Raw genomic sequence first — 22,343 nt, forward strand, 5'->3', positions numbered from 1 at the left:
TTCCTCTTCTCTCTCTCATCTTCAGGTCTATGGAACATGATTGAACTCAGCCCATTTCTTCATTGCTGCCTTTCCTGAAAATAGTTTAATTTTGTGTAGTCTTTTTCTTGATAATATATTTCCTATTTATATTACTATCATGAGGAGCCCATATTTGGCAGAATATATTCTAAGGAATTCTGTCTTAGATTAAATGATCCTGGACTTTGTTGTTGTTGTTATGTGCCATGGAGTCAGTTCCGACTCATAACAACCCTGTACAGGGTTTCTGTGACTGTAAATTTTTATAGGAGCAGAACACCTCATCTTTCTCCCGCAGAACAGCTGGTAATTTCAAACTGCTGACCCTGAGATGAGCAGCCCGATTCGTAACCACTATGCTACCAGAGCTCCTTGGACTAGGACAGTTAATTAATTAGCTGTTTAGTTATTGCCATAGACTAGCTTAGTGAGTTATTCAACATTCCTGGATTACTCATCTGGAAAGTAAGGAGGTTGGAGCATAATTCTATGTTGTAGCTTAAAATGTTAGTGTCTGCATGTAAAACCATAGGACTGTTTGTTAATGGAGTCTTGGTGTGGCACTGTAGGATAAAGCACTGGACCACAAGGTCAATTTGAACCACAAGGTTGGTTGTTCAAACCCACCAACTGCTCCTTGGAAACCCTATACAGGATCACTATGAGTTGGAATTGACTGGATGGCACTTAACAACAGCAGTTTGTTAATAGTTTTGTATTGATGTTATTTGAGGGGCCTGAGGACAGATACCTTTGGGGGTTATTCATACTCCGACTGTGTACAAATGATTTACAGTAAAAATGTCTACCTCCTGCCTTCTCCTTAAACTGTCTTTTATATGAGAGACTACACTTATGCTAAGAAGTATTGGTGGTACAGTGTTTAGGCCTTTAACAAATAGTCCATTGTTTACATGCTCCACTGCCAAGCCAAAGAATGGCACGTTGAACAGAAAGGCCTGGCGATCTGCTTCTATAAAGATCACAGCCAGGAAAATCTGTTCGAACAGTTGTATTCCCTAACACGTGGTGTTGGTGTGTGTTACAGAGCCTCCTTAGAAGAAAAGGGCTTCTGTCAAGATTACAGCCAATGTATTGAGAAAATGATGTGATTTTCTTCATTTCGTATTGATGTAGTAAATTACATTGATAGACTTTCTGATAATGAACTCTAAGGCTTAATGTTTTTCTATGGTCTTCTTGATTTCTTGGTATAAGTTCTGTACAATCATTTTGTTTCATTAATTTAAAAATGTACCACTGGGTTAAATTTGTTAATATACTATTTCTGATTTCTAAATATATATTTATTTACTCCTTCCCTCCTTTGCTCCACCCCACCCAAATTACAGACTAGGAAACCCTATGGGGCAGTTCTACTTTGTCAGATGGGGTCATTATGAATCAAGGTGGTCTCTATGGCACTTAACAACAGTGGTTACCCTATGATTTCCTTTTCCTCCTCTGAGCCTGGCACCATCTCAGTTTTTGCAGAGATCTCTTGTCCTTGCTGAGCAGCTTTTCTCCACAAAACCCCTCTCTGTGGAACTACTTGATTTAGACTCTCTCAAAAGCAGAGTACTTGACTCTTCCAGGGCTTGGATTGCTTTTCAAACGTTTTCCATTTCTTTCTCTCCATGTCTTAAAATGATCTTTCTACTCTTCCCCACATAAACAAACCCTATAGAGCCTTTGTGTCCATCTCAAATCTCTCTTCCCATATAGGTTTTCCTTTAGTCCTTCACCTTTTTAATATTCATAGTCAGCCTAGAATCAGTATGTATGTATGTATGTATATATATATATATACCTTTGATTTTTTCTTTGCTTTGGGTACTGTATTCTTTTGTCTCCAAATGTCCCATAATAGTCCTTGAGAGCAGAAACTGTTATTTGATGCTTCTCGATGGACAGAACCACGCTGAAGACTCTAGTGTGGCACTACACAAAAGCTCAAACCTCAAGTTGATTTTAACTCACGGGTGACTGACTCTATGTGTCACAGAGTAGAACTGCTCCATAGGGTTATCCTGGCTGTCAACTTTACAGAAGGAGATAACCAGACATTTCTTCCATGGTACCCGTGAGTGGGTCTGAACTGCCCACCTCTAAGTAAGTAGGAGAGCACAAACTGTTATGCCATCTAAGAACCTTATGTAATTATGAAACAAAATCCAGTTGCTGTTGAGTGGATTTCAACCCATGTGTGTTTGAATAGAACCTTGCACCATACGGTTTTCGGTAACTGATTTTTCTGAAGTAGATGCCCAGGCTTTTGTTTTGGTTAGCAGCCAAGTGTATTATCCATTTACACCACCCAAAGACTCTGTAAGAGGTACTCAATAAATACTAATTTGATTGACTAGTTACTGCCAAATAATTCTTGCTCCCCAGGTTCCAGGAGCTTTTTGTGACTGTGGCCCTCAGCATAATAGTGGGTGTTTCAGCTCACAGCTATATAAGCCAAGCCAAACCCGATGCCGTCAAATCTATTCCGATTAATAGTAATGTTATGATGTCATTGCTGTTGTTTATAAGTGCTGTCAAGTCAGTTCCTACCCGTAGCGACCCTGTATAGAGTTTCTGAGGAGCTGCTGGTGAACTTGAACTGCCGACCTTGTGGTTCAAACCAACTTTGCAGTCCAGCACATTTACCCACAGCACCACACCCAGAGTCTATAGAGCAGAACATAACCATCCTATATCATTTCCCAGGCTGCCACAGCTTTCTCCCATGGAGTGGCTACTGGTTTCAAACTGCCAGCCTTTTGGTTAGCTGCCAAGTGCTTGACCACTGTACCAGCTCAGAAGCCACCCTTTTCCCCTCTTCACCTGGACCAGTTTCCTTCATCAGATAGTGATTTAATTACTTTGGGGGGCTCTTTGGATAGTGAAGTAGACCTGTGTGAGACCAAAAAATAAAAAAAAAGTGGGATTCGTCTCTGAGTTTTACTGAGGATGGAAGACTTGGGGATCCTTGGTCATGGGGAGAAAGGTCATTTTCTACTAAGTTCTCAAGCTGTCTCTCTGGGCAAAATCATATCATTAATGTCATCAATAACTTTTAAATGAACTAGCACAGTTAACTGTTTACAACAGACTGGCTGTAGCTGGAGGCCTCCCCTTGTTGTCATTGCCTGTTCCCAGCATGGCTGGAAGAGCAGGGCTTATATTTGATATCTTTATGGGCTTTTAATACATATTCTTTGACTGCTATTTATATAGACTAGGAAGAATCTAGAAGACTTTGATTTTTTAGTCTTTATTTTCTGTAATGCTTCTCATGTACAAAATCAAGAGTGGGGGTGAGAATTTGTAGCATCTAAATCCTGTGGTTTCATTGAGGAGCCCAGAATGACACAAGGCTAAGTTCTAGTCATGGGCCTGACAGACCCACACAAGAACCTCTTAGTAGATATGGGCCTGAAGCTAAAACAATGGAAACATTATAGAAGGCTAATTTTAACTTCTCTATGAATTTATTTTTAAACTCACAATTAAAAAAAAAAAATTGAAATATAAATCGTGGTTTTATTTTTTGGAGGTTTTAAGAAACATCTATCTGAATGAGGTAGCATATGGAAGACTGGGGCTGCCTGGGGCCTAGACCTGGACTCAGTCCTGCTGGGGCTAAGGGCAAAGATAGGCTGAGAATCCAGGGGCATTTTGAGAGTGAAAGGTCTGCAGGAGTCCCTGAGGTAAGGTCACTTCCTCCTCAGGAGACATGGGGGCAGACAGCTTGCTTGTCCATGGCTTCCTCTGTGGAGGTATGGGATGGAGCTTGGTATAGTAGTAGGTGGGAAGCAGAGCAGGAGGTGAGGGCAGTCAGACCTCAATGACAGAGCTCTTACCCAAGAAGAAACTCCTGAGACCTGATGGTTAAATTTTCAGGAATTTCACAAACCGGGTTTTACACCACTGATAACTTGAAATTGGCCAAGGTGACTTGTATTCACATCATGGAAATCAGATTACCAATTAGTCCTTCTGCCTGCTCCCCCCAATGGTGGTTATTCATTTACTAGCATGGCACTGATGATAGTGTATTAGTTCCAAGTCGGGCTGCTAACCTCAAGGTTAGCAATTTGAAACTACCAGATGTTTTGTGGGAGAAAGATGAGGCTTTCTGCTCCTGTAAAGATTAACAGCCTCGGAAGACCTGTACAGAGTCTCTATGAATCAGAACCAACTCCACTGCACACCACCACTACCACTGATGATGGTGTGACGATGAGATCAAAGAGTGGGGAACTGAGAATAAAGCTAAATGGAGCACAGTGATTGGGTGGTTCCCACTGTGGGCATAAAAGGGAGGCTAGGAATGACAATGCCTGTGTTAGGGATTACATTGTTTCCATTTCTGAAATCTCCAATATAGAAATTCATTTCCCACCATGCTTGCTGTTCCTCCAAAATGCTAAGCATATTCCACCTCAGGGACTTTTTGCTTGATGTCCCTCCCCTCTGTCAGGGAGGCCTTTGTAGACAGCTCTCCTTCCCTCTCTTCACTTGTGTCTCTGCTCAGATGTCCCCTCTGCAGATAGATCACCCTTGAGATCCTTCTGAGCCTCCACCAAGGACAATAGAAAGAGATGCTGTATGCAAGGGGTGGGAGCATGAGTGGGCATTGCATGGAGGCATAGTATGGCTCCATTCAAGAACTATAGGAAGGAATGCTGTTTGCAGAGAGCACCAGTAACTATCTCTGACCTAGGTTGTCAGAAGTCTTGTTAATTGCTTTAAAGAAATGTAGGAGAGGTCTAACTGTACATAGGTTGTATCTAGGTTGTCTATAGGAAGTCCTAGCCCTTTGAAAACTTTCATTTTCCATTTATGGACTTACTCATTCACTCATTCAATGAATACTTATTGAGCATCATTATGAACCAGGCACTCTGCTGAGGGCTGGTGATTCAGTGGCGAATACAACTGTTCCCTGGCTTCATGTGGCAGTCAGTGTCATGAGGATTCAAAGATGAAGAATAAGGAGCCACCCATAGGAGAAAAAAAGAGCAGGCTGTGTTAAAGAGCGAAGTCAAGCAGAGCAAATGCATTTCGATGATGGGTTGGGGTGGTCAGGGAAGGTACCATATGAGTTAAGACCTGAAGACTGGGCACAGCAGTTGACCAGGAAGGAAGGGGAGGTGAGTACCTCCTGGCAGAGGGAAGCATGTGTTCTCAGGCCCCATGGTCAGAAGGTGCTGGCTGATGTGAAGGACTGAGAGGGGACTGATGTGACTGCAGTACAGGGACTTGGGCTGATCTGGGAGGCACGACTCATTCAGGGCTTTGGTAGCCATGTACATATTTTTAATGTTATCCCAAGTTTTAAAAGGCAATAAGCATTCCTTCATGTATAGAGGACATACTGAGAACAGAATCAAAACCATAAAGGAATACAGAATCAGATAGTAGAGAACTTGCATTCCATAAATATTGTACCGTCCACAGTCTTGCTACTGATAGGAAATTTACCGTTGTAGGCACAGGTAGGAATGAAGACAATAGTTGGCTCCTTTTCTTTCCCTTTTATTTTCATTAGTAACTTAAAACAATATATATATTTTTTTTCTTATTTTATTCCTGGAGGTTGGAAGTCCAAAATCTGTTTTACGGAGCTAAAGTCAATGCGTCGGCATGGCTAGCTCCCTCTGGAGGCTTTAAAGGAAGAATCTGTTTGCTTGCTCTTTTCTGCTTCTAGTACCTCTGGAGCTCTGGTAAGCATAGTGGTTAAGAATTGGGCTGCTAACCTCAAGGCCAGCAGTTCGAAACTACCAGCGGTTCCACAGGAAAAAGATGAGGCATTCTGCTCCCGTAAATATTTACAGCCTCGGAAACCCTGTGAAGGGTCACTATGAGTCAGAACCAACTCCACGGTACTTAACAACAACAACAACTGAACCAACAACATGGCACATAACCACACCCACCACCACCAGTAGATGGACACACACACACCTTCCTTGGTTTCCCTGGCTTATGACCCCTTCCTCACATCACTATAACAGGTTGGTTAACAACTTTTCTTGAAAGACACAGTCTTTTGGCTTCAGGTTTCAGCAGACCTTAGCAGACGTCAATGATGTTTCCATTTTGATTGGTAAACGGTTTGAGAGTCATTTGTTTGGGTAAAGGTGCTTATGGGTAGTGAATGAAGGCAAATGCATAGCAGCACAGCCTGCCTCAAGTCCTAGTTCAGTGCGGACAGAGCATGTCTCCCTCTCTGCTCTCTCAGGCCCTTCCTGGAGGCCCTCCCAGCTGGGTATAAATAGCAGGATGGATTCATCTGTATATTTAGCACCTATTCCTCATCACTTCCTTAGCTCCATTGTCTTCCACCTTGGTCCACCTAGTGACTCGAGTTGCCACATTTCACACCGTAAGACTTCTTTGTGTATCTGAGCCTTTTGAAGTGACAGGTAAGTAGAAGGATGTGAGGAGTCCCTGCTTGTACAAGGGGATGAGCACTCAGCTACTAAATGAAAGACTGGTGGTTCAGAACCACTTAGAGGTGCCTTGGAAGACAGACCTGCTTGCAACAGTTATGGCCTTGAAATCTCGATGGAGCATGGGTCAGCTCTGCAACACAGGGAGTCACCAGGAACTGAAATTGACCTGTTGGCACCTAGTGGAAGGGTGTGAAGGACTGATGATCTCCTTCTAAAAATGTGTTCACACGATCGTAGTGGTAGATCGGCCATCCTTTGCGGTGATGGCACAACACGGGGCAGTGTCTCAGTCTGTCATGCACGAGGTTACCATGAATTGGGGTTTGACTCAGAAGCAGCTAACCCTGTTGTGATGCGAATCCTCAATCCAGCCCAGCCTCAAGATGAATGAGAAGCCATATATCATAGCAGTCACAATAGTCAAACGTGAACAATCTGTAGTGACTACAGAAGGAACAAGAGGAAAGTATGAATACATTTAAAATTATTCATTTTGGAATGCATTTAGTATTAGATTCAGCTTAGCCATGGGGCGTACCCAGGGACTCCGGCTCGTTGCTTGGACATGTGCTCCCTCTCTATGCCTGGTCCAACTCTTTCTGACTGACCTTTCCTGCCAGCTGCTGGGAGAGGTCCTCTTAGGTCACTACAGATAAGTGACTCATGGATAATCAAGATTATATTGTTTATAATATTAGAATATTACTCTTTTTTATGAGCTTTGGGATCATTGGATCTCCTAATGATTGTTGACATTGGACACATTGGTAAAAGTTTCTGTGCCTTGGTTTCTTTATCTGTAAAATGGGGGCAGTGATACATGTGCTGCCCACATTAGACGTCACTGTTGCCTTGGTTCCCTGCATCCCAGGAAAGCACATGATTTCAATGCAGGAAGGAAACAAATCAGCCCTCAGACCACACTGTTGTGCCTCTCTGGAGAGGAGAGACTGAGGGAGACAAGGGGGGATAAAAAGTAAGAAAAGAAGGAATCTCAATAAGCCCCTTAGACTGTGACAATGAGGCCAAGTGAGCATTTATGAGAACCACATTTGAGCCCTGGAATAAAAAATAAGAGCGGCATACTTTAAAAATTATTTATGATTTTAAGCACATGAAAGGCGTATCGTGTACCCAGGGAGGGCATAATGGGGAACAGCTGGCTCACATGTGTCTCACCATTTCTGGGATATTCATAATTCTCTGATGTCCAAGAATAACAGTAATAACGATGCCACTGATGATTGTGTTAATAATAATACAGAGGATGGGGTAACGTTCCTGAATCCTGCTAAGCATGGGTATTGATAGGGGCTGAAAAGGGAGCTCTATCTCACTCCCTTCTTGGAAGTAGATCATGGAATCCTGCCAAGGATCAAACCTAGGTGAAGAGCCAGGAAACCTGGGTTCCAGGCCTGGCTTCACCACTGATTCTAGAAATTCCTCATCTCTCAGAGTCTCAGCTTTCTCATCTGTCAAATAGAAATGCTAATATTACCTAGTAGAGGGCAGTAGTGGTTCAGTCTAAGAATACTACCTGGGTTTGATTACTGGCTAGCCACCACTGAAAGCTTGTGTGTTGCTGTCATGCTGAACAAGTTTCAGTGGAATGTCTAGGCTACGAGAGACTAGAAAGAAAGGTCTGGTGATATGTTTCTGAAAATCAGCCATTGAAGACCCTGTGGATCTCAGCAGTCCGCTCGTATTGTTTAATGAGTCATCGTAAGTCAGGGGCCAACTTGATGGCAGGTTAACAGCAACATTAATACTGTCTCATAGGCTCACTTAGACTCCAAATGAAATGATGGCCATGCAAGTGCTGGATATATTGTAAAGTATCTGGTAAGGGCAGGGGACATTCTCATACTTGTACTTCTCTAGAACTTAAAACAGTGGACCACCAAGCTCAAGGTCTGGCATCTAGAAGGTGCTACTAGAAATGTTTGTACCATGAATTAATGCTTCTTTCTCATTAAGTATTTATAGCCATTGAATGTTCCACTTGGATAATAATACCTTTAGTCACTTAGGATTTGTTAGGGTCTGGAACAGCATTCAGTCTAAGGCTAATTATCCCCCACAACTGATTCAAGACCTTGAGTATTCTATCCAATGTCTTGTGAATTATGTGCTTTTCCAACCTGGCTTGTGGGAATAGGTACTATTTCCAATCCTTTCAAATGCTTTTTTCTTTAGTTTCTGATGGTTTCTTCATGCACAAGCTGCTGAATACTATGGGGGCACTTCTGCAGCTCTCTAGGGTTTTGTGCAGCTCTGTCCTCTCAGATACTCTGTCCTGTGAACCCCAGCTGCCTTGGTCTCCCCAGACTTTCAGTTCTTCAACTCAGGGAGCCTGCCAAACTTTTCCTTACTCCTTTCTGCATGGGTTCTTGGCACCTGTCTCTAGACAGTTAGCTGGGGCAATTGTAGGACTTAGCTCCTCAGGAATCACTGTCTTGAAAACTGGTGTCTTGAAAATCATTATCTTCGCTGTTTTGTCTGGGTGTTTTGATTGTTTCAGATGGAAGGGTAAATCTGATTCCAGTTACTTCATCAAATGGGAAGTAGCGGTTTTCCATCTTCAGTGATGAAGAAACTGAGAGGAGTTCCTTGTCCTCAAGGTCAGACAGCATGTTTGTGTCAGCAAGGACCAAGGCTGTTCACTCAGTAAATATTATTGTGTTCCTTCTCTGTGCTAGGCCCCATGGCTTTAGAGATGAACAAGATGTGGTCCCTGCTACCCAAAAGTTCACAGTCTGGTGGGGAGATAGATAACATAAACCAAAAATCAGAGAAAAGTATGATCAATTTCCCGTGACATGTCTTGTCAGTTTGATCTACTGTAGTGCCTTGCATATTGCTGCAATGCTGGAAGCTATGCCCCCAGTACTTCAAATACTAGCAGGGTAACGCATGGCAGACAGATTTAAACAGATCTTCCAGACCAAGACAAAATAGGAAGCAAAACCTGGTGATCCACTCTTTTTTTTTTTTTAAGTTTTTATTGTGAGGTTTACATGGGAGAATTCCTATCATATTTCATTTCATTTCAATGATTACAGTCCCCTCCATTCATCATCAAATAAACAAAGGGTACACCCCAAAGGCCCGCCCCACCCCAGTGGCCAGCACACAGCCCTTCTCCCTCCCTGAGTCCAGTGTCCCCAGCTGCTCCATCTGTCCTCATCATCGTCTCTGTCTCCATCCCTGGTGTCACTGTCTCTCTGGGTAGGGTCCCGCTCTCTGTTCTTCTCACTTGATGGTCACGCTCCTCCTTTTGTTAAAAAACATCTACATCTCTATATTTTCTACCCTCACAGTCAGTCCTGATGGCAATTATTCACTATTGTACCACAAGAGTCTTATCCCCATTTCTTTCTCCAGCCGGGTCCCAACAGATTGGAAATCATTCAGTGGTGATTCTACCTTCCCCCGCCCTGTCTGGAACTAGGTTCCCTCTTGAAAGCTTGTAAGCCAGTCACTTCTTGCCTTTATAGGCCCCCCATTTTGGGTAGCCAATGTCTAAGTTGCCCATCCCTGTCAACCCTGTGTCCTGAAAGGAAGGGAGTGATCCTTGCTGTAAAGATTTGTTCTCTTTTTTGAGTTACTACATCCATAAGTATAGATAAAGTTCATCAAATTGTAGCAGATTACTCTTTTTTTTCCCCCCTCTTCTTTCTTCTTCTAGTCTAGTTCTGATCATCCAGCCATGGAAGCCAGGTCAAGTGGGTACTATCTGCAAGTATGGGTGTTCTTGTGCATCTTCCCTCACTTCATATCAACTGGAAGCTTCACTCTCTGCTCTAGTCCTCTGTGGCCATGCCACTGCCTCTGGGCCCAGAAGTCCCTGGGTCTTGCCATATTGCTGGCCATCCAGCTCTCCACCCGAGTTCACAGGGGTCTATTGAATGTGGTCAGGCTTAGCTCACACCTTCAATGCTGTTTATTCCCCTTCTTCCCCTTATTGGTGACCAACGTGGTCACCAGCCAGACCGCATGCCTACTCATGTATTCCCCTTGAGTTTCAGTCTTGGAAGGGGGTTTGCTCTGAGGGGTCCTGACAACTTGCCTTGATGGCTCCCAGGTGAACAGCTCACTTGTTCTTATAGTAATCAATCAGACTGCCATTATTGTTTCAGATTTTTCCTGCCGGTCTTTCTTTCATGGAGCATCTTCTGTTCTTCTAGCCACTCCAGCCTGGTCTACTCATCCTTTCCAGTGGAAATTTCCTTCCTCAGTCAGCTCTGGATGGGGTTCTGGATTCCACCTATGGTCTTGTGCAATGTAAAGGCTCCACGGGAAGCCTCTTTCACTGGGCAACTTCTAGTCCCCTTTAAGGTATTCCAATCAGTTATAGGCTGAAGACGGACTTACAAGCTTTCTGTAGTGATGATTCTGGCTATTACTTCCTTCCTCCCCCTCAATGGTGATCCACTCTTGAAAAAATTAGCCACTGAAAATCTTGTGAATAGTAGTGGAACATTGTCTGGTACACTGCTAGAAGATGAGGCCGTTAGGCTGGCAGGCACTCAGAATAAGACAGGAAGAGCAGCTTCCTCGAAGTGCAGTCATCTGTAATGACGTGAATGTAGCAAAGCTTCTGGGACCTTCATTTGCTGCTAGGGTACAACTACTAATGAGAAACAGCAGCTGCCGATAAAATGTTAATAATAAGAATGTGGAATATATGAAGTACGAATCTAGGAAATCTTGAAGTCATCAAAAGTGAAATTGAGCATATAAGATTGATATTCTAGGCATTAGTGAGTTGAAGTGAACAGATATTTGACATTTTGAATCAGACAATTATATGCCAGAAATGACAAATTGAAAAGGAATGATGTCACATTTATATTCATCAATAAAGAGGAGATTTCAAGATCTATCCTGAAGGATAACACTGTCAATGATAGGATAGTACAAGGGAGACCAGTTAATAAGACTGTTATTCAAACTTATAGACCAACCACTAAGTCAAAGATGAAAATATTTCTAGCAACGTCTGCAGTTTGAAATTGATCAAACATACAATCCAGATGCATTAATCATTACTGATGATTGGAATGTGATAGTTAAGGTTTTGTGTCAAGTTGGCTAGGCCAGTGTTCTGTAGTTTTGTAGTCAAGATGTGATAATTCCCCATGATGAGATATAATACAATATAATAACTTCCTCCTTAATTCAAGATTATCGAGTTAGTTCTGACTCATAGAGACTCTGTATAGGTTTCCAAGGAGAGGCTGGTGAGCTTGAACTGCCGACACCAGGGTTCAAATCAACTTTCCGGTCCAATGCTTTATCCAATGCCATATTCCTTGTAAATCCTCACCTCTGTGATGTTAATGAGGAAGGATGCAATCTACAAGACTAGGTTGTGTCTTTTTTTTTTTTTTAGGCTGTGTCTTGAGTCAATCTCTTTGAGCTATAGAAGGAGTGAGCAGAGAAAGAAGGATCCCCCTACCACCATGAAAGAAGAGCTTTGGAGTTTGTCCTTTGGACCAGAGGTCTCTGCACTGTGAAGCTTCTAGATCCAGGGAAAGATTGATGCTAAGACACTTGGAGATCTCCAAGCAATGCTAGGCCTACAGATGCTGAAAAGGAGACAAATCTTTCAACAAGCTGAGGCAGAACAAGAGGCACTCACTCAACTATGTCCAGAAATTTGGAAGACAGCCACCTGGTCAACTGATTGGAAGAGATCCATATTTGGAAGTGCCCATTCCAAAGAGAGATGACCCAATGGAATGGAGAAATCATTGGGCAATATCATTAATATCACATACAAATAAAATTTTATGAAAGATGATTCAAAAATAGCTATAACAGTACATTGACAGAGAATTTCCAGAAGTTCAATCCAGATTCACATGAGGATGTGGAATAAGGGATATCACTGTTGACATAAAATGGATCTTGACTGAAAGCAGACAATACCAGAAAGATGTTTACCTGTGCTTTATTGACTATGTAAAAGCTCTTCACTGTGTGGATCATGACAAGCTATGGACTGCATTGAGAAGTATGAGTATTCTGGATCACTTAGTGGTGCTCATGAGGAACTTGTACATAGACCAAGAGACAGTCATTCAAACAAAACAAGGGGATACTCAATGGTTTAAAATCATGAAAGATGTGCATCAGAGTTGTATTATTTCACCATACTCATTCAATTTGTATGCTGAACAAATCCAAGAAGCTGGATAATAATGAAGTAGAACATGATGTTAGTATTGGAGGCAGACTCATTAACAACCAGTAATATGCAGATGATACAACTTTGTTTGCTGAAAGTGAAGAAACCTTAAAATATTTACTAATGAAGATCAAAGACCACAGCTTTTGATATGGGTTGCACCTCAATGTAAAGAAAACAAAAATCCTCACCACTGGAGCAATAAATAAAATCATGATAAATGGAAAAAAGATTGAAGTTACCAAAGACTTCATTTTGCTTGGATCCACCATTAACACTCAACAATCAAGAAATCAAACATTTTACATTAGGCACATTTGCTGCACAAAGCCTATTTAAAGTGTTCGAAAGCAAAGATGTCAGTTTGAGGACTAAAGTGTGACTGGCCCAAGCCATGGTATTCTCAATAACCTCTAATGCATGTGAAAGTTGGACAGTTATAAGGAAGACCATAGATGGAAGAATTGATGCATTTGAGTTATGGTGTTGGAGGAGAGTGTTAAAAGTACCGTGGACTGCTAGAAGAACAAACAAATCTGTGTTGAAAGAAGTATAACCAGAATGTTCCTTGGAAGCCAGGAAGGTGAGACTTCATCACTCATACTTCGGATATGTTGTCAGGAGGCACCAGTCCCTGGAGAAGGATATCATGCTAGGTAAAGTGGAAGGTCAGCAAAAAAGAGGAAGACTCCCAATGAGATGTATTGGCACAGTAGCAGCAGCAATGGGCTCAAGTTCAAGTATGGGGCAAGAATGGGTGGTGTTTCAGTCTGTTATGCATTAAGTTCGCTATGAGTCAGAATCGACTGGATGGCACCTAGCAACAACAACAACATGGGCAGAATATTAAGTGATGCAGGAAGCATCCAAAGAAGGTGGAAGGAATCTATAGAGTCACTGAGCAAAAATAATTGCGTGGCATTTCCATTGTATTGAAGGAAGAAGTCCAAGCTGCACTGAAGGCACTGATTAAAAATAAAGCTCCAGGAAATGATGGAGAAATATCAATTTAAACGTTTAAACAAACTGATGGAACACTGGGAGCACTCACTTTGTTGGTTTTGTTAGGTGCCATCTTGTCAGTTCCAACACATAGTGACCCTATACACAACAGAATGAAACACTTTCTGGTCCTGCACCATCCTCACAATTGTTACATTTGAGCCCATTGCTGCTGCCACTGTGTCAATCCACCGTCTTCTGGGGGTCTTTCTCTTTTGCATTGACCCTCCACTTTACCAAGCATGATGCCCTTTTCCAGGGACTGGTCTTTCCTGATAACATGTCTGAAGTATGAAAGACAAAGTTCTTATTTTAAGTAATTCAGTATGCCCTTGTTCTCTTCTAACAACTGCGTCTAGTACAGGTTCCTCATGAGCACAATTAAAATGTTTTGGAATACCCATTCTTACAATACATAGTTTGTCATAATCCACAGAGTGTAAAGGCCTTACATAATCAATAAAGCAGTCAGTAAAGGAGTCCTGGTGTGGCACTGTGGGATCATGCACTGAAATGCAAGGTCAGTTTGAACTGAAAGGTTGGTGGTTCAAACTCACCTGTCACTCCTCGGAAACCCTGTATGCTATGAGTTGGAACTGACTTGCCAACACTCAACAACAACAAACATCATTCTGATATTTTCTGCTTTCAGCCAAGATCTATCTGATATCAGTGATGGTATCCCTCTTTCCACATCCTCTTCTGAATCCAGCTTAAATACTGGCAACTCCCTCCTGATGTACTGTTGCAATTGTATTTAAATGATCTTTGGCAAAATTTTACTTGCATATTATACTAATGATATTGTTTAACAATTTCTGCATTCCGTTGGGTCAGTAAAAGGATTTCTTCCAATCGATTGGCCAGGTAACTGCCTTTCAGATTTCTTGGCATAAATGAGTGAATCCCTTCTGTGCTATATCAGTTTGTAGGAAGATTTCAATTTTCATTATGTTAATTCATGGAGCCTTGTTTTTTCACCGATGACATAATAAAATATTGTTGTTGTTGTTAAGTGCTGTTGAGTTGATTCTGATCCATAGCAACCCTGTATAGGGTTTCCAAGGAGCAGCTGGTGAGCTTGAACCACTGACATTGCAGTTCAAACAACTTTGCAGTCTGACACATTAGCCCACAGTGCCACACCAGGACTCCTAGCCAGGATCAAATCTGGGTGATGGTTATACGGTTGTTGGTGTATGATCCTTTCTAATTTTCACTATGTTGGGAAAGATCCAAAATTTAAAAATTTAAATAATAAGAAAAGATATGCTGCAAAAATAAAAGGAGTTGAGCATTTCAACCTGTTCTTGGTGCGGCACTGTAGGATCAGCCCTGGACTGCTAAACACAATGTTGGCAGTTCAAAGCAATCAGCCACTCCTTGGAAATGCTATACAGGCTCACTGTGAATCAGTACAGTCTCAATGGCACTTAACAATAACAAATATTTTGCCGTATTTTACTAGTCTGATTTTTACTTAAATATGTTACAGTATAGTAAAAGCTATGCCATTTTATCGCTAATATTGTTATCTACATTTCTAAAATTAAGAAAGCCTAAAAATTTTGAAATTCTAAAATCTCCTAGCAAATCCTTGACATCATTATCATACCCAGTAAAATGAATAATTACCTGTATTTAAATTCAATCCTTCTTCTCCAAAATGACATAGTTGGTATTTGCAACAGCATCTAGTATTGTACACAGGGCCATGTCTAGGTTGAACTCGTTGTCTTTGAAGTTAATGGAAATATCAGGGCTTTGGGGAGCTGGATGCATCATTCTGGGTGGAAAAAGCCTAGCTTGTCAAGTTTGAAATAATCAATTAGACTTTTTCTAAAGGAGGTTGTAGGAAGACATATGGGGTCTACAGTCTTATCTTTAAGGTTAACTCTGATATACATGAAGAGCCACACTAAATGATTAATAATTCATATCTTACTAGAAATAACAACCCCCTTATTTTGGAAAGCTAGTTCATTCTTCTTATACAACCTTCCTCAATTATATTTTTGATACACAGGTATTGTTATTGCCTGTACTATGGCCCTGACTTCCCATTGCCCTGTGAGGCAGGCTCTCCATGCCTGGACTTGGCCTTCTTTTCTCTCGGACCTACCACTATTTCCCCATTAGAACACCATGTGCCAAAGAAACCAGACCACTTTCCCTTCTTTAAACTCAGCATGAATTTTTCCACTTTCTTGTTTGCCTGGGATTTCTTTGTGGCTATTGAAACATTATTTACTGAAAATATTTATGAAGCAATGTTAAGAGAAAGAAGAGGCATACAAAATCATGTATATAGTATGTTCAAAACAAGATAACAGAAAATAAAGTAAATGTCTATCACTAGGGAAATGACTAAACAAATGAGGACCCATGTGTACTATGTAATACTATGCATCCATTAAGATTGTTCTATATGAGCTCACGGAGTCCTGGTGTAGCACTGTATGTTAATGGACTGGACTGCGAGGTCAGTTTGAATTGTAAGGTTGGCTGATCAGTCTCACCAGCTGCTTCTTGGAAACCCTGTACAGGGTCACTATTAGTCTGAACCAACTCCACAGCACTTAGCAACAACAACAATGTATGAGCTTATGGAGTCCTGGTGTGGTGCTATGGGTTAATGCGCTGGTCTGTGAGGTCAGTTTGAGTTGCAAGGTCAGTGGTTCAAATTCACCAGGCACCCCTTGGAAACCCTATATAGGGTCACTTGAGTTGGAACTGACTCAACAGCACTGAACAACAGCAACAACAACAAAATATGAGCTTATGGACTCCTGGTGTGGCACTGTTAGATCAGCACTGGACTGCAAACCACAAGGTTGGCAGTTCAAACCCACCAGCTTCTCCTTTGAAGTCCTGTATAGGGTTGCTGTAGTCAGAACCAAACCAACGGCACTTCGCAGCGTAACACTGCATATATATGAGCTTAATTGTAAAAGCGATTGAGTATGGGAAGAGTCAGGAGAGTCAGGATAATATATACTCTAAACTGTTAATAGAGGCTTACCTGGTGGCCCAATGGGTTAAGTGTTGGTCAGTTCAACCCACCAGCTGCTCTGAGGGAGAGAGATGTGGCTGTCTGCTCCCAGAAAGATTTACAGTGTTGGAAATGGTAAAGAGCAGTGTCTGATCTGTAGGATAAGTATGAGTCAGAATTGAGTGTATGGCTGTGGAATTTTGCCTTGTTTTTCTTTCTTTCCCTGGGGAGGAGAGTTGGATTGGGTTTGAAGAAAACTTAATTAATATAGTTACATGGTTTTGGTTTCTTAATTAACTTGTTGTTAAGTGCCATTGAGTTGATTTCTGATTTATAGTAACCCTGTGTAGTGTTTCCATGGAGCAGCTGGTAGATTTGAACCTCAAATCTTGAGGTTAGCAGTTCATTGCTTACCCTACTGCACTATACCAGAATTCCTGTTAAGTTACTTGTTGTTGTTATGTGCCATGGAGTCGGTTCCAACTCACAGCGACTCTGTACAGAGTTTCCGAGGCTATAAATCTTTATGGGAGGAGAACGTCTCATCTTTCTCCCATGTAACAGCTGTTACGTACTTTTGAACTGCTGACCTTGCGGTTGGCAACCCAACTCGTAACCTCTACACTACCAGAGCTCCTTGTTAAGTTACTAGAATTGTGCTAATTTGGTAATTAAAAAAATAAATGAAAATCCTGGGAAAAATAATAAGAAATAAGTAAGTTGGTTATGCTTCAGTTCTTATTTTGAGGAGGGTTTTTACCCCCTCTGACTTATTATTTTAGTAAAGAACAAAATGACAACAAAAAAGGGTACCTTCTCTTCAGTGCTACCTGTTGTTGTTATTAAGTGCCATAGAGTAGGTGCTGACCCATAGCAAACCTGTATAGGGTTTCCAAGGAGCAGCTGGTGAGCTTGAACCGCCGACCTTGCAGTTCAAATGGCTTTGTGGTCTGTTGCATTAACCCACAGCATCACTCCAGGACTCCTCAGTGCTACCTGCTACTCCTTTTATGAAACGTTGTTCTTCTTTTGTAATTGGATGTGCCGCTTTCTTTCTTTCAACTCTCCGAGTGCTTTGTGGAGTTTTTCTTGGTCTGTTTTATTAGTGTTTCTGCACATGTCTTACCACCCCTCTGCTGTAAGCAACTTGCAGGTCTCATAATAGAGACAAGAACCAGCTCTTGTTTTGATTATCTATCTCAGCAGGACAAATTGCCCTGAACATAGTACCTTAAAACAATCATTGTTTTATTATATCACATGATTTATTGGCTAGGCATTTGAGTAGAGCTGGGCTGGGTGGTTTTTCTGCTCCACATAGCATTGACTGGGAACTCTTGGTGATGTTTAGCTGGCCAGGATGGTTCAAGAAGGCTTCCTTCTATGTCTGACAGTTAGCAGGCAGCTGTAAGGCTGGGCCCAGCTAAGGCCTTTTCCCTCTCTGATCAGTCTCAGAACTTCTACAGAGTGACTCAGGGCTCCAAGAGACCAAGGCAGAAATTAAGTCCATTCTCTTAAAGGATATGTTTGCAACTGGCATAGGGTCATGTCCACTGGTCAAGCTCACCCACATTCAAGGGGAGGGGGCAGAGATGCCACCACTTGAGAGGAGCATTTGTGTCAGAAAAATGTGTGTCCTTATTTTATCCATTGCAGCTTTGCTCTACAAAGTACATCTCCATAACTCAATAAATATTCATGATTGCCATGGTGCTAACTCTGTGCCTTTTTGATTCTGACTCATGGTGACCCCATGCATTTCAGAGTAGAACTGTGCTTTCTAAGGTTTTTGGTGGCTGAAATTTTGAAAGTGAATCACCAGGCAAGTTATATGACACATCTCTGGGTGGACTTGCACCTCTAAGTAAACTCAAACCCTGAAGTTTTTGGTTGTTGTTGTTGTTGAACCAGTTCCGATCCATAGCAACCCTGTATAGTGTTTCTGAGGAGCGACTGGTGAGCTTGAACCAGCGACCTTCTGGTTTCAATGACTTTGCAGTCTGGTGCATTAACCCAAAGCAGTACTTTTTGGTTAGCAACTCTTAAATATCTAGTGCTGCTAGCTGCTATAACAGAACTACCCAAACTGAGCAAATTTAACAAACAAGTTTATTTTCTCATAGTTTAAAAGGCTTGAATTCGAAATTCAGGGTGCTGAATTCTCTGTGGGCTCTAGAGTCAGATCCTTGTCTCTTTGAGCTTCATGTGGCTTGGCATCTCTCTTCCTCTATCTCTGCTAACTTGTTTAATCTCTTCTCCATCTCAAAAAAGGAGTCCTGGTGTGATTGGATTGCAAAGTCAGTTTGAACTACAAGGTTGGCAGTTCAAGCTTACCAGCTGCTATTTGGAAACCCTATACAGGGTCGCTATGAATAGGAACCAACTTGAAGAAACTTAACAACAACACATTTCAAAAAAGATGAATTCAAGACATGTTCTTGTTTGGTGTTGATGAGCTGGTTCCAACTCATAGTGACCTTATGCACAATAGAAGGAAACTCAAGACGTACTTGATATTATTCCTGCCTCCTTAACATAACAAAGACAGTGGTCAACAGGTTCAACCAGGGACTCTTTACCTAAGACAGATCCTCATTTCTCATTAAATATTCAATACTTTGAAAGCACCTCAAAAGCCACACACATTTCCTAAGAGAAAGGTAGCAGGGTTTCTGAACAGTGGTGCTGTATGTACATAGAAGCTCGAGTTGGAGAGTACAGATTTTTGGGTTACATTGATGTGAGTTAAATTCAATCTTTGTCAATCAGTTACTCTCTTTGTGATTTCTGTTGACCCACTTAATCCTTCTGATGCATAATGGTCATTACCTGCCTAGCTGGGATGCTGCAAACATTAGAAGTAATATGTGTAAAGCTCTTGGCATTGTAACTGACACATAGTAAATCTTCCGTTTCTCTTAAGATGATATTAAAAAGTCGTGTAGAAAGTAGATTCCTTGCTTGTTTCTCGTCACTGACCCTATCTATTAGCACAAATAATTTAAAGGGGCTTCATAGCCCGTGTCCTTGTGTAAGCAATGGGGGAAAATGAGGACCATCCTTCTTGTTTCTTCCAGTCTTCACTTCTCCCCAGTAAGTTCCCTTCTAGAGGTTCAGTGCCCCTTGCATCTTGAAGTGAGTGTGAAGTGAGTTTTCTCTGTTGAATGCAGCCACCTTTTCAGACTTGTGGCTTTGTCTTCCATAGATGTATGAGATCAAAGCCGAAGGGAGCATTGCAAAGAAGTTCAACGAGTTTCTGCAGAAGCTCAGCTCACCCCTGCAGCCGAGAGTCCCAGAGCATAGCAACACCAGGATGAAAAACCTCTCCTACCCATTCTCCAGGGAGAAGATATACCTGTGAGTACTGAAGTGGTTGCGGTGGGGATGGGAGAACCAACAAGCAGAGCGCCATTCAGTGGCGTGGCTGTGGGGCTCCCCTAGTGGGTGTCCTGATACCCCTGAGAGGGAAGAGGAAGCATGCTCTTATTTCCTGTTCCTGCTTTGTGATTTCCCCTCCCTTTGGGGCATTTATCCAATGGCTTATGGGAAAACCCATAGTTTTGACCATTTTGCAAGGTGGATGAAAAACTAGGGAGCAGCAAATCATAAACTATGGGACTCTGTAAGAAAATCTCCTATAGGAGTAGCATTCTGTGCAGTTCCAAGTCTAATAGGGTTCCAACATGGTGTGACAAACATGAGAGATGAAGTGGCTGTGTTTCTGTATACCCAGCTTTCTCCTCAAGCCATTCTTCCCATCCCCCTGTCTTATGTCCCCAAGGGAGAGGGAATACAAGCTCTTCACAAGGAATGGCCTTTGGGAAACATTTGGACAAAGGAGCCATGGTTGGGAACTCAGGAGATGCAGAGATGGGGTATTAATTCTGCTATAGGACCTAAAGAGAAAATAAATAACTGTCAGGAGAGATAAGAGCACCGAGAAAAAGGGAAAGGACGGGGCATGGAAAGGCACAGAAGCTATAGGAAATGGCATTCATGGAGTAGTGTTTTTACCACTTATTTGAGAAGATCTCCTACCTGTCTTTGGAATCCTGGTGTGGTGCTGTAGGATAAGCACTAGACTGCTAACTACAAGGTCCGTGGTTCAAACCTACACTTCGCTCTTTGGAAACCCTATACACATAGTGACGCTGTATAGGGTTTCTGAAGAGCAGTTGGTGGGTTTGAACTGCCAACCTTGTGGTTCGCAATCCAGTGCTGATCCTACAACCCCACTACACACACACACACACACACACACATATATATACATGTATGCACATATATGGAGTCCTGTAAGATAAACACTGAATTGCGAACCACAAGGTCAGCAGTTTAAACCCACCAGCTGTTCCTCAAAAACCCTGCTCCTCAGAAATGACTTGATACTACTTAACAATCACATTATCTATATGTGTATGCAAATGTATGTGTGTAGTGTGTATATATATATTATTGTTGCTAAGTGCTGTGGAGTTGGTTCCAACTCATAGTGACCCGATTAGGGTTTCTGAGGAGCAACTGGTGGGTTTGAATCACTGACCTTGTGGTTTGCCTGTAGTTGCTCATTGAATCCTTGTAAGCGTGCAGCCAGACATAACTGTCCTTTTAAAGTAGAGAAGAAACCAAGGTCCAGGACTGGCATGTTGACCTCTGGTTTGCTGTCCTTTCTGCCCTTCTTGGCTTTTTCCCTTCCTCGAGACTTGATTCATGCCAGTGCTGGTATCTGACCTGCCACCCCTCACACAGCTACATTCTTGTAGTTTCTGTTGTCCTTCAGGCCCAGCACAAAGACACCTTTTGGAATGATCTTTCTATCATCCCAACAAGCAGTATGTTCTCCAACCTCTTAGTATAGCACTGATCTTCACATTACCACGTTCTGTTCTGCATTAGAGCCCTGCTGTGGTGCTGTAGGATCAGCACTGGACTTCTAACCTCCAGGTTTTTAGTTCAAACCCACCAGCTGCTCTCAGTAACCCTATTCAGTGTTGCTATGAGTTGGAATCGACTTGACAGCACACAACAACAACAACGTTCTGCATTAGTTACTTGATAACACACATACCCAAGTGGCTGATGGCTTCTAGATCACTGGGGGTCCATTTTATTCTTGGTGTACCTTCCAGGACAGTGACCAAAGCTCAGTGAACACTCCACATGTGATTTTGTTGTTGGGTTTTAGTGAAAGATCGGTGTATGGAATTTAGAGCAGACATGGATCTTGCATAATTAGGAGTATGGTATCGAACTGATGTGCAACATTAAATCAGTTTCTTTTAAATAAAGTTATAATCCCAACACCTTGGAACTCTTTCTGTTTCCCATCTTTGTTCATGTACTGGCATCTGTATTTGTTTTGTATACTTTTTATTTTTAAAACTTGACATCTTAGTAAAATATTTCTCTAAATTTGTATAAAATTTCCATGACTGTAATTAATAAAAATTGTATTTTAGCCTATCCTATAGATTGGAAATGCATATATCCCCATAATCTTTATTACAAGTAACTTTGTAATGAACATTTTAATGTATGCAACTTTTTCTTTCTGTTGAATTTGTTCTCAATGATAAATTTTAGTGGTAAATTCCTAGAATTAACAGGTCAAAGAGTATAAGCACTGTGAATGTGTGAATATCATATACATCTTGCTATGTTCATGCTTCCTAATGGTTAATGTTAA

General features: G+C 41.8%; 1 protein-coding gene across 1 annotated transcript in view; it reads left to right on the forward strand.

Moving 5' to 3' along the window:
- ANO2 (anoctamin 2) overlaps positions 1-22,343 on the forward strand; it is a 547,529-nt gene that overhangs the window by 182,939 nt on the left and 342,247 nt on the right. Inside the window, exon 4 of the mRNA XM_006862668.1 lies at positions 19,863-20,014. Coding sequence (XP_006862730.1) covers positions 19,863-20,014 — 152 coding nt within the window. The remainder of the gene's footprint in view (positions 1-19,862; positions 20,015-22,343) is intronic.

Source organism: Chrysochloris asiatica, unplaced genomic scaffold, assembly GCF_000296735.1.
Source record: "Chrysochloris asiatica unplaced genomic scaffold, ChrAsi1.0 scaffold00050, whole genome shotgun sequence".
Lineage (NCBI taxonomy): Eukaryota > Metazoa > Chordata > Mammalia > Afrosoricida > Chrysochloridae > Chrysochloris > Chrysochloris asiatica.